Raw genomic sequence first — 16,367 nt, 5'->3', positions numbered from 1 at the left:
TTGATTCAATTGATCGCCAAGAACAATGTTGATAGCATTATCTGTAAGATTTTAGGTCACTACGAAAATGGTAACAACATTTTATACGTTCCAACCTTCCCATTATCTTTGATTACTCCACCAAGATCTTTCTTCGTCGGTATCATGGAACAACCATTGACCAATGTTGTATTCACTCTATTCATGGTCATTACCGGTGTTTGGTTCGCATACCAATGGCAAAACATTTCTGGCTCTTCCTCAAAGGATTTGGCCGTTCAATTTAAGGAACAAGGTATTACTTTGTCAGGTCGTAGAGAACAAAACATTTCCAAGGAATTGGAAAAGGTCGTTCCAATTGCTGCTACTACTGGTGCTACCACTTTAGCCCTAATCGCTGTTGCCGGTGAATTATTGGGTTTGAAAGGTAAAGCTGCTGGTATTGTTATCGGTATTGCCGGTGGTTTCTCTTTATTGGAATTAATCACCTTAGAATACCAACAATCTGGAGGACAAAGTGCTTTGACACAAGTTTTAGGTGCTCCAAATGGCTTCATGTAATAACTTTAAATTTTTTCGAAAAATAAAATTAAACTCAACTATATAAATTAGATCAAATAAGTAAATAAGACATAACTTTACTCGATTCAATTGTATACTAAATCAATATGTACTAAAGTGAATTAACTAGATAAGGTTAATTAAAATGAAAATGATATGATTATTGAATGTTGAAATATTTAACTTATAATATTTTGTTCATATATATATATTTGTTCTAAGAATTATTTACAGGATGTAGTGAAATGTACATCAACCCCTTTCCACGTAACATGAGATATCAGATGCTTTACTTTGAACTTGTCCATTCTTGATATAATCTTTTAATTTTGCAAAATATAATTTGGTATCATAAACACCATTTTCGTAACCTTTAAATGCATGTTTTAATTCAGGCACATCTTTACTGACTAATGGTTTTAAATCAGTATTATAATTTTTAGGAGTTACGAATGTACGCACTTTTTCCCATTGAATAATGTATCTACCATGGTTAGTGAATCTACCAATACCTGATGATCTGGTACCCTTGTAAAGATTTTTATTACCTTGTTTTGTAGTCAAAGTGGTACGTATATTACCTGACTTGGATAAACCATAGAATAAAGTACCATCACGAGTCTTCTTCCAAGGTCTGGTCAATAGTGATACAGGAGATTCATGAAATAAGTTTACTAATGTGGCTCTCATTTTAAGCTAATAATTTGTTCAAATTAAACAATTCTGCGAATTAGACTTTATTTGGACTTACTTTCAAATTATTCTAGCACCTATATAGAGCCTATTCGATCTACAGCAACTGAGGATCGGAACTGAAGTACTGTGACTGAAGTGGATAATAGGATATTAGATTGCTTTTTAAAATCTTTAGTTCAATCATCTACTACTGAAATATTCAAAAATTCTATATTTTTCAGTTCATTTCGAATATTTTCTTAAAATCGATACTGGTCACGTGAATTGATTGATATTTTATTTTTCTCTCAAAATTTAAAAAAAAAAATGATTCAAATCTCATCGATTTTTATTTTTCGGTATTATGAATTAGAAGAAGTAATAACGATTATCTGATATAGTAATAACTGAGATATTTAGAGGTTGAAATTTAAAAATTGTATAATAACTTACTGATTGATTATGATATTTATATAAGGATATCATTTAAGGATTAAATAAATTTAAATATTTGGAATAAAGTTTATACTGAAATTTTTAGTTTGAACATTTTTTCTAAGAATTTGTTAATCCCTAATTTGCATATTATCTAAACTAAGACAGTTTAGTATCGGAGTCATAATAGTTAGGAGATGATAAATTATAATAATTCAAAGAAGAGAGGTCGTGATAATTCTAATGTGTTATTATATCCGGAGTTGATTCATAGATGGAATCATTCTTATTCTATATTGTCAATTGTTCCGTTTCCATCAAAAAATTTATTATTTGCAGGTACTCAAGATTCAAAAATTTTAGTATTTGATATGCCAAATTATAATTTAATAAAGACTATAAGGTTAGGTTCATTAAATGATGTAAATACTAGGTCTAGTGTCTTATGTATGACACGTTCAGATGATGAAAAGTACCTTTTTTCTGCAGGTGCAGACTCTTTAGTGAGAATTTGGTCTGTTGGAGAAATGAATGGAGATAGCTATATTCAAATAAATGAAAATGCGACAATATATACAATTACAGATATTGGTGATATCTTCTCAATAAGATATCTAGATTCATTAGATACTCTTTTTATTGGTTGTCAGAATGCAAGTATGTTATTCTTAGATAATTTACAAGAAAGAATAAAAAGTGAAGATTTTAATTCTGACACTGATTTCGAAAGATTACCACATAGAAGATATGATAAGTTTTTTGATTCGAATGGACCTGGAGGTAATTTAAAATCTAAAGAGAAAATTGATTCACCTTTATTTTCCACAAGTTCTCCAGAAAATTTAATTAACAATTGTATCTTAGAGATACCTTCCGAAAATATTATAAGTTACGCACACAATGGTTTTATCTATTCCATATATAGATTACAGCATACATTTTTAGAAAATAATGATAAAAGTATTGTTGCTAAGGAATTTATAATTACAGGTGGTGGTGATGGTTTGAGTAAATTATGGAAAGTGACAAAAGATAGTATTGGACAAATTTCTGTTGATTTAGATCCGGAATTTTTTGACAATGACGACAGTGTATTATCTCAAACATTTGAATTTCCATTTTTGTACTGTGGTCTTTCTGATGGTGTTCTGAAGATTTGGGACTTGAATACTAGACAGCTTGTTTCAACTTTACGTACGCCGGATCCCTACGATATCATTTCCTTATCAATTTATCACAACCATGTATTTGCCATTAATGAATCAGGAATTACTCATTTCTATGATAATAAATTCCATAATTGGGATCCGAATCAAGGTAAAATATTAAGTTCAGAAGTATTTGAAAGGAAATGTAATGTTTGTAACAAACCAGTCAGTTTACTTACCGGTGGTAATGATGGTTCTTTGACTTTATGGAATTTGTCTCATTTGATGAACATTGGTGATTCCACAGAGAATAAATATACGGAACATCAATGTATTAGAGAACGCTCCAATTCCATTACGTATTATAAACCGGCTGTATTAGATAATGATTCTATGCTGGATACAGTTAGAGAATTAATAGCATTTCAGACAGTATCACAAAATCCGGATACCACACAGCAAATGGATTCAAGAAGATGTGCTAATCATTTGCAACAATTATTTGTTGAATTTGGTGCTAGTAAAACCCAAATATTCCCTGCCTCTACTGGAAATCCAGTTGTCTTTGCCCAATTCAACGGGGACCCTGATAATAATAATAAAAAAAGAATATTATGGTATGGTCATTACGATGTTATACCATCTGGTAATACTAATTTATGGAATACTGATCCATTTAGATTAACTTGTGAAAATGGATACATGAAGGGAAGAGGTGTTAGTGACAATAAAGGACCATTGGTAGCTGCTATTTATGCGGTTGCGTCATTATTTCAACAAAATTCACTGGTAAATGATGTTGTCTTTTTAATTGAAGGTAACGAAGAGATCGGCTCATTAGGATTAGAAGATATTTGTGTTAAATATAAAGATTTGATTGGACCTAAAGTTGATTGGATTTTTCTAAGTAATTCTACATGGGTTGATAAAGATCATCCATGTTTAAATTATGGATTAAGAGGTGTAATTAATGCAGAGATTCAAATATTTAGTGATGAGCCAGATAGTCATTCGGGTTTAGCTGGTGGGATCCATATGGAACCAGTTTCTGATTTAGTATCTATTATATCTAAATTGCAAAATGAAGATGATTATATTAAAATTCCTAATTTTTATGAGTCGATAGTTCCATTAAGTTCCGATGATAAAGAAAGAATTCAAAAAGTGATTGAAGTAACAACGATGAATAGGAATTTAACATTGGAAGACTTAATTGCAAATTGGACTATGCCTTCATTATCGATAACATCAATGAAGACCAGTGGACCAGGCAATATAACAGTTATACCCAAGCTAGCATCAATCGGTGTATCGATTAGGTTAGTACCAGAACAATCTGTTGAGAAGATCAAAACTGATTTTATTAATTACATTGAGCAATGTTTTAATGAATTGAAGACTAAAAATCATTTGAAAATCAATATTGTTAACGAGGCAAGTGGTTGGTTAGGAGATCCTAATAGTACTGCATACAGACTGCTAAAAGAAGAAGTAGCAATTGCATGGGATATGGAACCATTATTAGTAAGAGAAGGTGGGTCTATTCCATGTGTAAGAACATTGGAGATGATATTTGATGCACCAGCAGTACAAATACCTTGTGGACAGTCTACTGACAATGCACATCTTGATAATGAAAATTTAAGAATAAGAAACTTATCACAAATGGCATCAATATTAAATAAAGTATTTAATAGGTTGTAGTTTTATAATAATTGCATTAATAGTCATACTTAATTATTTGAAAAATATTTTAAAGAAGATGAAATAAAACCACAAAATGTTTTAAAAGGTTTATATATTAATAAATAGCCTAGCAGTATTTTTTACTGACACAAGATTTAATAATGGTTGAACAAAAATTTTTTGGTTCAATATATAATTTGAACTATCAAGCACGTGATTACGATTTATAACATAACTCTTTCTCTATTGCTTTCATTTCCACAAAACACACACGATAAGACAAATCATATCACACGACTACTATATCGTTACCCTCCCTTAAAATTTTCTAATTTCCCAAACTAGAATAAATCCAAATACGGTAATCTGAATAGAACGTTTCCCCTTTTATAATACATTTCCCGGTACAAACTATTCTCAAACAAAAGACATGTATTTTCTAATGCCCAAAAGCGGTTTCCAATAAAATGTTCTTCCTGTGTCGTTTTGTACCGGTTTCAATTCGTTTCGCTTCGTTTCGATTTATTGAAGCACTTGTAAAATTGTTTTTTTGGCGCTTGGTTGATTCGAAAAAGACAATAATTGTATAGAGTATATGATGCAACTGCTGCTCTTGTTCTTTGTTTAACCGTAGAGAATTATTCGAAATACACAAGAAAGACAGAAAACAAAAAAAAGAAAAAATACAGCAACTGCATGAGAAGGAGAAGCAACTGCAGCAACAACACAAATTGATCTCGATTCGGATTTGGTTTATGTTTTTTTTGGGTTTTTTTCAGGAAAACCTTAGAGAGTTCGAAGATTAATATGCTAATAAGAAAAAATAAAAAGAAAAGGAAAACGCTATACAAGTTCGAATTCTGTTTGATCTAAGTTACAAACAAAAATGTGTTAAACTACTGTTTGATGCAATTTTTGATCTAATCAATTGTCAGGTTAATTAGTTAACAGAATTTTGTGTGCAAAACCCACATAACTAACTCATTATCATTAATTCGATAATTCATTTGTTCATTCATTTATTTGTTTATTCATTTAATTATTTGTTTATTATTGATTTTGGATTTCAAATTTCGAATTTTGTATGTTATTATTATTGTTGTCTTCCATTTGACGTGTATGATTAATATATACAATCAATTTAATACTCAATTTAATAATTTGTGATTAGGATTCTTTAGCATTACAATTGTATTAGCTTCATCTCAAAAAAAAAAGATTAATTTACTGTTATTACTTCCATTTTGATTTATATTTACTGGATCAAAACGGGATTTGTATTATAAGCTACTTATATTTAGATTATTTGGTACATCTCTGTGGAACTACCATAAATTAATAAAAAAAAAGAGTTTCAATATATTCAATCTCTTTTGTTTTTGTTCGATTTTATTGATTCATTTGTGTAATAAAAACTATTGTATTTAAAAAAAAAAAGAAGACAGATTTAGTTTGTTATTTTTTTTTAATACAATTGGAACGTATCAAATATTAGATAATTCTTTCATTTTCGAACTGTTTTGTTAAGCAAGTTTATCCATTAAATTGTTGATCCAATATTACTAGTCTATATCAATTTCGATTTCAATTTCGATTTCAATTTCAATAGAATAGAATAGAATTGGAAAAATATAAAATTAAATAATAAAAAACAGATCATAAGAATATTACAAACATAGATATATATATTTTTCTGTTTTTTATTATCCTTATTAACAAACTTATTTGATATCTTTATTTTACATAGTTATAGTATATTTGGAGATACTATTTATATTCAATTCAAACAATTGGATATTATTTCAAGAGAATTAACCAAAGGGTGGGTAGAATATTTTAAAAAAAAAAAAAGATACTGATAAAAATGACAGTAGCAACATCCCAGATTCCTATTAAACAAGAAGACATGGATGGATCACTTGGGATCAATTCAGTTACACAAGATCAATCAAACGATTTGGGTAATAGTAATGCAAGTTCAAAAAGCATGTTGGAAAATAATGAACAAATCTCTTTAAATGAATTCGAACGTCAAAAATCAAATAGAAATTCTGCAATTGATTCTAATCAAGTATTGAGTCAAGTTTTACCGGAACAACCAGATTTAAGAATTATTCGTCGTAAAATAACAAATTATGTAGGCTTCGCTAATTTACCAAAGCAATGGCATAGAAAATCAATTAAAAAAGGTTTTAATTTAAACATCTTATGTGTAAGCCAAACTGGTTTGGGTAAGTCAACTTTGATCAATACATTGTTTAACAAAAACATTTATAATGAAGAAAATGGTTCTAATATTGTTAATTCAACTACCGATAATTTAGATAAAATTAAATTAGAAGATGATAATAATACTATCTCAAATGAAGAAAGTGCTGAAAACACTAATACTGATAATGTAAGCTCAAACAATGGCAACAATAAACACAATAGCAGTAATGGTAACAGTGAATCAAATCAACCAAATGTTAGAATCGAATCTGTATCTACAATCATTGAAGAAAATGGTGTTAATTTAAGATTAACTGTCGTAGATACTCCAGGTTTTGGTGATTCTATCGATAACACAAACTCGTGGGAACCAATTATTAAAGAAGTAGACTCTAGATTCGATCAATATTTGGATGCCGAAAATAGAATCAACAGATCGGTAATTGAAGATAACAGAATTCATGCCTGTTTGTACTTCATCGAACCAACTGCTCATTTCTTAAAGCCATTGGACTTAGAATTTTGTAAACAAATTCATGAAAAATGTAATTTGATTCCAATTATTGCTAAATCTGACATTTTAACCGAAGAAGAAATCGACTCTTTTAAAAGAAAAATTACAAAACAATTACAAGAAGCTGGTGTTAAATTATTCAAACCTCCTCACTATGAATTGGATGATAAAGAAACAATTAAATTGACAGACGAATTATACAATAAATTGCCATTTGCCGTCGTTGGATCCACTGATCTAGTGGTAAATGGTGAAGGTAAACAGGTAAGAGGTAGATCGTATCCATGGGGTATTGTGGAAGTTGATAATGCTAACCATAACGATTTCGTATACTTGCGTGATTACTTGGTAAGACAATATTTAGAAGAATTGCGTGAAAGAACAAATAATGAATTATATGAAAATTATAGATCTGAAAAATTAACAAAATTGGGTATTAACCAAGATAATTTAGTTTTTAAGGAATTTGATCCTGAAACTAGACAAAAAGAAGACAAACAATTACATGAAGCAAAACTTGCTAAATTAGAAGCCGAAATGAAATCTGTCTTCCAAACCAAAGTCTCAGAAAAGGAAAAGAAATTACAAAAATCTGAAGCTGAATTATTTGCCAGACATAAGGAAATGAAAGAAAAATTAACAAAACAATTAAAAGCATTGGAAGAAAAGAAGCATCAATTAGAAATGTCTATTGCAAATCAAATGACAAGTTCTCCTGCTCAAAAGAAGAAGGGTTTCTTACGTTAGATTCAAAAAATATCTTAATGTTTTAATCTTTTCAAGTATTGTTATCTCCCTATTTAACTACCTCCTATCTTCTATTTACCATTTCTCATTAAAGATTTATCGATATTAATCAACGTTGTCCTTTAAATGTTAATTTTAAAGTATGTAAAAAAATAAAATAAAATAAAACAAAAATTCAAAAAATTTTATAATCCATGTTTCTCAAAAGTAATCAAGAAATTATATCTACGCATAGTATCATTGTTTAATTATATCATATTCTATGTAGCTATCAAAAATATATTTTATTCAAGGACACTTAAAATAAGCGGTATTTATCGCATGAACGTAATTAATGCAATATCAACAATAACTATTTCCTTGATGGTTAAAACAAAATAAATCGCTGTAATAAATATAAGAAACACCACTTATCTCCTATGAACTCTGGCAATATTTGTTGATTGTTCATTTGCTTGTGATCAAAAGAAAAGCTTTCTCTCGTCTCATACAACAACAAAAAGCAAACTAAGACGGCAGGAAAGGAAATATTTTATGTGAAATATATATATATATATATATATATATATCATAAAGTACTACATGCAGTTGGATGATGTAAATTGAGACTTATTTGGCCCATGAAATCATCGTAAACCTAAAGTCAATTGTTACTAGAAAAAAGTCTGCAAGACAATTAACTAATTATCAAGAAAAAATAAATAGACAAGATTAAATAATGTCCCTCTAAAAATAAATTTAGATTCAAAATTGTTCATCATTGCCTGTGGATTTTGAGTGGAGATTTAAAGTTTCTACACCAAAATGGTATCTATATAATTCATTATCATGTTCAATGGATTTCGATATCTCTCTGTCTCTGCCAATTTATTGATCTTTCCTCCCTTTACGCGTCTTATTTAAACTTTATTATATATTTTGTCGGTACATTTATCACACGTTAATTTTTACATCAGAAAAAATATATTAGAAGTTTCGCGTTCTACTAAGATTACTCAGAGATCATTGTAGTTATTTTAATAAGAAAGTAATTTTAATCTTTTTTTTTGCATTTTACTTGATCAAGATTACCATCAAAATGTATCTTGGACCTGGTATAACCTCATCAGTAATGAAAATGCTTTCATCCTGAATTAATTTTTGAAAGCTTTATAATCTTAAACTTAAACAAATCACATTGGAATTTTATCAATTAAATATATAATAATTAAATTTAAAACCTCGTTGGATACTGATTTAAAGCACCTTTCAATTTCAAAATACCCACTGCTATATATAGGTTAGGTCAATTGAGACACACAGGAATAAAGTCCAAGAAGCATAATCAATATAACAGTTAAAGACAATGAAGAGTCTAAACGGTTCTCAACATGAGTCTATGAAGAAGTATCATGATGAATTGGAAACTTTCTTCAAGGTCACTGGTATAGCACAAGAGCGTTCAGCATCATCAAGAGCTCAAAAGGCAAGAGGAAAGCTACTTAAACTTTCTGATTCTCAATTTTATGAACTAAGTACAGATGTTTATGATGAATTACAAAGAAGAATCAGCGAAAATGACAATCAAACCGATCATCTTTTGCCAAAAGATGCATTCCACATAAAGAGAAATCAAGCCAGAGAAAAATTGTCTACCTTAACTATGACAAGGTTCGGTGATTTAGTTGACGATATATTATATGAGATTAAAAGAAGAGGATATGGTGAAGCTTTAAATGATAAAAGTGGATCGAGTGACGATTTTAGCAAAAATCAAGATGATTCAAAATATAACAATGATACAACAGACTTCACTGAAAATACACAACCATCGATTTTAATCTCTAGAGATGAATCGATTAACTCTCCAAAACCAGAGCCTTCGGGTTTACAATCCTCAAATATCATACCAAAGAAAGCTTCAATGGTCTGGTCATCAGATGAGGAAGAGGATGAGCCAAGTACTAAAGACATTAACACAGAGACAATTTCTGGTGAGACCAATACCAGTAACGATGAAATTGAGACAAAAGAGGAAGAGGCCAACTCTATTTTGAAAACGCCAGTAAATAAAAAGGTATCAAATAAGTTCGTTCCTGATGAAGATATCATGTTTTCCAAACCTCCAATGGAACATATGCAAATGTCACCATCAAATAATTCTCCTGCTCATAGTATATTTAGTCCAATCGAGAAATATTATGCTTTTGATGCTCCAAAAAGTCCGATTGAAGAACAGACTACTGATGTTGTAGAAAAGGAAAAGACAGTTGATGAACAAAGTAAGTATTCTAAAGAGCAATATGAGAAAGTTGAAGAACCGAGTAAAGACATTGAAAAGGAGGTCCGGAAATCACTTGAAAATGATGAAAACTTCATAAGAGAGGATGAAGCTGCTCTACCTAAATTAAGTAAAGACTTAGAAGAAGGACTTGATTTTGTTGATAATGAAGATTTATCAATTTTAGAATCATCATCACCAGTCAAGTCCTCACCTGCAGTCAATCCAATTGATACCACCAAGTCAGTAAATAATGATCAGTCCAAATGGATTCAAAATGAACCCATGAAAGCAGAATTGTGTGATTTTAGCGAAAAGGTAAGTGCACTTTCAATAGAGAATGAGAAACTAAGACAAAGAATAACAGAACTTGAAATTAAAGACAAAGATAAACAACTACAGAGAGCAAAGAAATCAGCAAATGCTACACTACCAAAGTACTCATTAAATGAAGAATCGATTACAAAATTCATATCCGAAGCTGGTCAGATTCCATTTTACTTCGTATCAGAAATTAATTTATCAATTCAATCATTCTTTAGTGTTTTGGAATCTGATCAATCAGACATTGGTAATGAACTATTTGAGATATTATTTCAATTAACAAACCAAATAGATAAAGTTGTTGAATTATTCAAAATTTCACAATTTAGAGATCAGTTAACTTTACTGAGGGCTTCTCTATCTCATTTGATCAGTTCAGTAAGATATTATGCAGTCTATGGTGAAATCTTACCAAAGATCACAGTACAAGCTGCTGCTGCTGAATTAATATTTGCCCTCTGTAAATTAATTTCGGTTGGTAAAATTACCCCAAATGATAATTTTGATTTGACACTTAATGCAACTTTAAACAACACTGAAGACGAATCCATTCCTAACTCTCCAGTTCGTTCAATTGCAAGTTCTTCTAGACCTAACATTTCAATTTCAATTGAGAATTCAAGTTTTTTGGAAGATGATGGCCAAGAAGAAATATCACCTGTTAAGCCACTAAAAATTACTCAAAAAGCAAACCGTATTTTAGAGAAATCAACTTTTAGAAAACCATCTGGTACTAGTATGTTTTCTTCCATTTTGGAAACAAGACCAACATCAAAATCCAATGAAGAAATATCTTCTAAGAAAATTGATAGACAAGATAACAATAGTAAGTCTGTCAAGAGTTCGATCAGAGCTATTCAATCACCAACAATCACACAGGAGGGTTATAATAATGATCCTGAAAAAAATAAAGGTATTGGTCTAGGCATTGTATCATCAGAATCTCCAGCATTTAAAGCAGATACATCATCGGAAAATCACTCTTCAAATAGTCCAACCATTAAAGATGAATCCACTTCAATGGAGCCTAAAGTCAATACGGTTGACTTTGCAACTGTACGTAAAATTGAATCTCCACATTTAAATACAAATATGAAGAGCATTGATAGAGATGATAGTGTAAAAGTTAATGGTCCAGATATCTCTGTAACAAGTCCAGACACTGAACATAATAGCCGCGAATTGAAAAATGACAAAAATATGGATGAACATGGTGATTCAACTTTGAGAAATGAAACTCATATGCATAAAGACCTAGATACAGACAATGATAATACTGAATTTGAATTTGTTACTGTTGATGAGCCTGGAACGACTGAATCTTCCGAACCTTCTTCAAAATCAACCGACATAAACGATATAGAGGATGATAATAGTGAAACAGAAGTTAGTGATGAATTTGATATTGAAAATTTTGAAGTTAATAATCCAGAAAATACATTATCGGAACTTTTGTCTTATGTCGAGCATCAAACAGTAGAAGTAATCTCTACCATTCAAACTTTGTTAACTTCTATAAAGGACACTAGTTCAACAAAAGGTGGTTTGAAAAGAGAAGCATTTGATATTAATAATGTCATCAGTCAGATGGTTAGTGCAACTAGCATATCTATGGAACAAACCCGTAATTATCATTTGAAAGAACACGGTAGTTGGGTTGTTCAAAGTCTTGAAGATTGTAGCCGTAGAATTATTACCTTATGTGAATTTAATGAGGATGGTTTAATACAAGAAAATGCTTCAGATAATGAGTATGCTGATAAACAATTTAAACAAAGATTAGCAGGCATTGCTTTTGATATTGCAAAGTGTACTAAAGAGCTGGTGAAGAGTGTTGAAGAGGCTAGCTTGAAGGAAGAATCTTCAAACTAAATATATCTGTATAAATAATATTTTTATAGATGAGTGTATTATTATTGTTATTAAAAGAATTAAATGAAAATTTTATCTATTATATTTTAGTTCCTTCATTGTTATTCTATTAAATTTAGAAATGCTTGGTAAAGCTACTAAGGAAAAGATTGTAAGCATCTCTTCAATTTATTTTTTTATCCAGTAGAATGATATTAACAGAATTTATCTATATATAAATATAAATATACAGACATATTATTAAATTTTCTATTTACAGTAATATTCGGTATCAGTATAAATGATGATATTGTCATAGTGTTTATTTTAAACTGATGAATTAATAACGGATATTTGTATAATGCATTCTGTAAGTACGTTAAAGTTGGTGGTCTGAATATTAGATTATTGTTCTAATTTGTGAATTTATTCAATCTTATTTTGGTCTATACTTTGTTTTTCATTAGCAAATTTTAATAAAGAAGCGGTGTTGTCATTATTTAACAACTCACCTGTAATAAAATTTGCAGTCTTTGCAGGACCATTAGTTTTTAATATACCACCAATCAATGCAGCTAAGACTGTAGAATTAATGGTATGGTCACCATTATAATTCTTAGCCTTGAATGGATCTCTCATTTTCCAAAAGATCAACGAATCCAAATTTTTTTCAATGATAAACTTCGAAGTTGAATATTTAGATATAATTAATTTTGAGAATTGTGTACCTAGATTAGTAAAATTCAAGTTGTCAATTTGTTTTTGAATCTTTCCTGCCTGTACTGGTGATAAATTTACCGATTGACTAATGGAATATATACCAGCTTGTAATTTTAAAAATTGTAAACCTAACAAGGATAACTTTTCATTGTAAGGTTTAATACCATGTGCAAAGGATTTGTGAGTAAAGCATTGTAATAATAAATCATTTGGTACTTTTATATCATATTTTGACAGGTTCAAAATTTTATCAATTTTTTCATTAAATTCAGTTCTATTCAATTCATCATATTTAACACCTTTAGGACTAACCAAAAAACTTGCTGGGTCCCTTTTCAAACCCCTTACTCTAGTTCCTGAGTGTAGATATGTGATAGAACGGGTTGGGTTTAAAATTGCTTTTAACCCAGCAGTTCGTTGTCTTAAAGAGATCATTATCTTGGACTATTTACAATTGGCTAAAAATAAAAAAATAAAAATAATAATTGATACAAAATGGAATACACTAACTCTCCTTTAATTCCAAATTAGCAGCGGTCTGATAATATAAATAAGATCTCGATATATAAAGCCAAACTTCCTGGACTGTTGAGCTCTATGTTCTTCTAGATTGAGAACTAAACATCGTTGAACTTAATTCCTTTTCAAGTCTTATTTTTTTCAGATTTTTCAAAATTAAAGCTTCACAATCCAAAAGTATTTTTTTAAAGCAGTCGAGACACTTCGTATTTAATGAGTTTATTTTACAATGAATTAATATCGAGGAACAGAGATATTTGATGACAGTATGAATAAAACACATTATTTAATATATAGAATATATTGAAGTTAACATTAATTTGAGGTAAGGAATATTATCAAATATATAAATATACTAAATATATTAAATATATCTATATAAAGAAATGTAATGATGGGTATTATTAAAAATGATTAGATTAATTAGAGAAGAGGAAATGATACAAACAGAAAAACAAAAAAATAAAGGAAAATGATTAAAAGAAAACGAAACATAAGGAATACTAATGAGTGTTTCTTGTGGGATTATTTTCTGTTGAACATTTTTTTTTTATTAATTTTATTTTTATTTTGTTCATGTTATTTGTTTTTTTTTTCTGATTTTTGTTACAACTTTAAAATGAATAATAACATAGCACCTTTGAAACATTTATGCTAAAAAGTTTTCAAAACTTGAAATACCGTCATCTAAAATACCTAAGTTGAACCATTCATGATCCAATGCTTCTTTTGCAGTTATTCTTTTAGTAGGATCGAATTCGAACATTTTTTTCAACAAATCAACGAACCAGTACCAAAACAAGAACGTTTCTTTGTCTAGAGGAACTTTATCTGAATTTTGACTTGAAGAGAATGAGCTTAGTCCGTTAGAGTTAATGTTAGAAGAATTTGGATAGTAGTAATTTTGTGGAGAAGATGATAAGGAATTATTTGGAGAATTTGGTGTCGAAGATGAATTTGGGTAGTGTGAGTTATAACTTGATAACTTTTGCCTTATTAAATTCCAATTCTGTTCTGGCGATAGATTCCAGTTAATTGTAAGGGAATTGTCCCCAAAGAAATCGGTGGATATTTTTCTTGAGATGTGTAGATCCAGTCTATCACAAGAATCTCTTACTCTTTTCATCGATTTTTCTGTAGTCACCATATCACCATTTTTATTAACTTCTGGCCATTGTAATGTTAAGCTTTTCCTGTCGAAATGCCTTACGACAGTGGTATTTAAATCTGCAGGCAAGTTGCCTAATTTATGCGTAACTTTATAAAACATTTTCTCCACAATTTTCTTTGGTAATTGTTGACCATTAATTCTTTGCATCATAGCTAAGTGTTCTAAATTTTCGTGTATTGGGTATAATGATTCACCAGTAACCAATTCTACCAGTACACATGCTATTGACCAAACGTCACAGGGGTAAGACCAGCCTAAACCCAAGATAATCTCTGGGGCCCTGTAATGTCTGGTAGATATGATTGGAGGGTGGTATTCGTTATAAAAAATAGCTGAACCAAAATCTATAATTTTAATTTCTGGATTGACTAAAATTTTATGAATACCGCCATTACTTGCATTCTTCCTTCTTAAACTTAGAGAAGATAATTTTTCCTTTGGTAATTGCTTTGAGATATAGTGAGAATCATCTACCAAGAGAATATTTTCTGGCTTTAGGTCTGTATGGATTATTCCTAAATCATGTAAGAAGCAGACCGATCTTATGAGCTGTCTTGCAATTGCTTGTACTTGAGACCCAGGGAACCTTGCGATGGCGTTAGAACACATGAAATCATAAATGGACTTGCCGTATAAGTTTGTCACTAAACAGATGTGATTCTTGTAATCGAAGCACTCATTCAATAGAATACATTGATAATTTCCTAATGGATCATTATCATGAATAGTTTGTAAAATTCTCAGCTCAGTTTTTGCAGCTTCTCTATATCTCTCGATTGCTTTTATTACTTTCACGGCGACTAGATTTCCAGAATCTAGATTGTCTTTGCATTTGAGTACTTTTCCAAAGGTTCCTTGGCCTAGTAGTTCCTTTACGATGAATCTACCATCACAAAAGATATCATTTGCTTTGTACACATAGTGGCCGTCTTTATCAGTTTGGAAGTGAGACTCGTTACGAGAAGAGCTGTGGCTTGAAGAAGATGCGCTTGTGGAAGAAGAAGTGTGATGATGCAGTCTGTGGTATTTGGTTATTGAAGATAGTCTTCTCTTGATAGGGTGAGAAGAGTAGTCTGAGGTGACAGTTGGCGAGAGTGATCTTATAACTGTCAAGTCTACTAATTTATTTGAATCCAGGGTTATATTTGAATTTCCAGTTAAATTCAATAGTTCGTCATCGTTCTGAGTGGCACCACCTCTATAGGTGTAATGGCCTTCATTTGAGTGTTGATCTATTATAGTAGTATTGTATAGTAATTTTGCATATGGCAATTGTGGCAAAGAGATGGTTCTTTGTTTTTTATATTTATATCTTGCTCCGTTGACTATCAAAGGGTGATGAGAGGGGTCTTTTGAGTAAAGAAACTGGTGGTCTGAATGGAATATATTTGTAGTTGATAGTTCTTCTAGATCTTCGTCATCGTCGTCGTCGTCGTCATCCAGTACCACGCTTTCATCTATCAATGAGTTTACGATGTTTCCATCGATATTATTTGGATTAGAAGTGGTAGTTGTAGTTGTAGTAGTGGTGGAAGTGGTGGTATGTGTACCAGGAGCTGCGCCAGC

General features: G+C 30.3%; 7 protein-coding genes across 7 annotated transcripts in view; 4 read left to right on the top strand and 3 right to left on the bottom strand.

Annotated features, from left to right (window-relative positions):
- Window positions 1–540, top strand: part of SSH1 — a gene marked incomplete at both ends in the record, with an annotated part of 1,384 nt that extends 844 nt beyond the window's left edge. Inside the window, one exon of the mRNA XM_001643241.1 lies at window positions 1–540. Within this exon, the coding sequence (XP_001643291.1) occupies window positions 1–540 (540 nt within the window).
- Window positions 541–792: 252 nt separating this feature from the next.
- Window positions 793–1,230, bottom strand: MRPL27 (mitochondrial 54S ribosomal protein mL41; the record flags this gene model as incomplete). Its single annotated transcript, XM_001643240.1, has 1 exon — window positions 793–1,230. The coding sequence occupies one exon, from the start codon at window positions 1,228–1,230 to the stop codon at window positions 793–795; it is 438 nt and encodes a 145-aa protein (XP_001643290.1).
- A 617-nt stretch (window positions 1,231–1,847) lies between these two features.
- Window positions 1,848–4,502, top strand: DUG2 (glutamine amidotransferase subunit DUG2; the record flags this gene model as incomplete). Its single annotated transcript, XM_001643239.1, has 1 exon — window positions 1,848–4,502. The coding sequence occupies one exon, from the start codon at window positions 1,848–1,850 to the stop codon at window positions 4,500–4,502; it is 2,655 nt and encodes an 884-aa protein (XP_001643289.1).
- A 1,846-nt stretch (window positions 4,503–6,348) lies between these two features.
- On the top strand, window positions 6,349–7,956 carry CDC3 (septin CDC3; the record flags this gene model as incomplete). The annotated part of the gene is made up of 1 exon (XM_001643238.1): window positions 6,349–7,956. One exon carries the CDS (start codon window positions 6,349–6,351, stop codon window positions 7,954–7,956), a length of 1,608 nt encoding a protein of 535 aa, XP_001643288.1.
- A 1,345-nt stretch (window positions 7,957–9,301) lies between these two features.
- On the top strand, window positions 9,302–12,412 carry Kpol_1027p3 (uncharacterized protein; the record flags this gene model as incomplete). Its single annotated transcript, XM_001643237.1, has 1 exon — window positions 9,302–12,412. The coding sequence occupies one exon, from the start codon at window positions 9,302–9,304 to the stop codon at window positions 12,410–12,412; it is 3,111 nt and encodes a 1,036-aa protein (XP_001643287.1).
- A 405-nt stretch (window positions 12,413–12,817) lies between these two features.
- On the bottom strand, window positions 12,818–13,546 carry MRPL15 (mitochondrial 54S ribosomal protein mL57; the record flags this gene model as incomplete). The annotated part of the gene is made up of 1 exon (XM_001643236.1): window positions 12,818–13,546. One exon carries the CDS (start codon window positions 13,544–13,546, stop codon window positions 12,818–12,820), a length of 729 nt encoding a protein of 242 aa, XP_001643286.1.
- A 733-nt stretch (window positions 13,547–14,279) lies between these two features.
- Window positions 14,280–16,367, bottom strand: KNS1 (serine/threonine protein kinase KNS1; the record flags this gene model as incomplete). The annotated part of the gene is made up of 1 exon (XM_001643235.1): window positions 14,280–16,367. A coding segment is annotated over one exon (2,088 nt), but the record flags the coding sequence as incomplete, so codon positions are not given.

The sequence above is a fragment of the Vanderwaltozyma polyspora genome, genomic scaffold (assembly GCF_000150035.1).
Source record: "Vanderwaltozyma polyspora DSM 70294 KpolScaffold1027 genomic scaffold, whole genome shotgun sequence".
NCBI lineage: Eukaryota > Fungi > Ascomycota > Saccharomycetes > Saccharomycetales > Saccharomycetaceae > Vanderwaltozyma > Vanderwaltozyma polyspora.
This window is presented reverse-complemented; position numbering and strand designations above follow the sequence as displayed.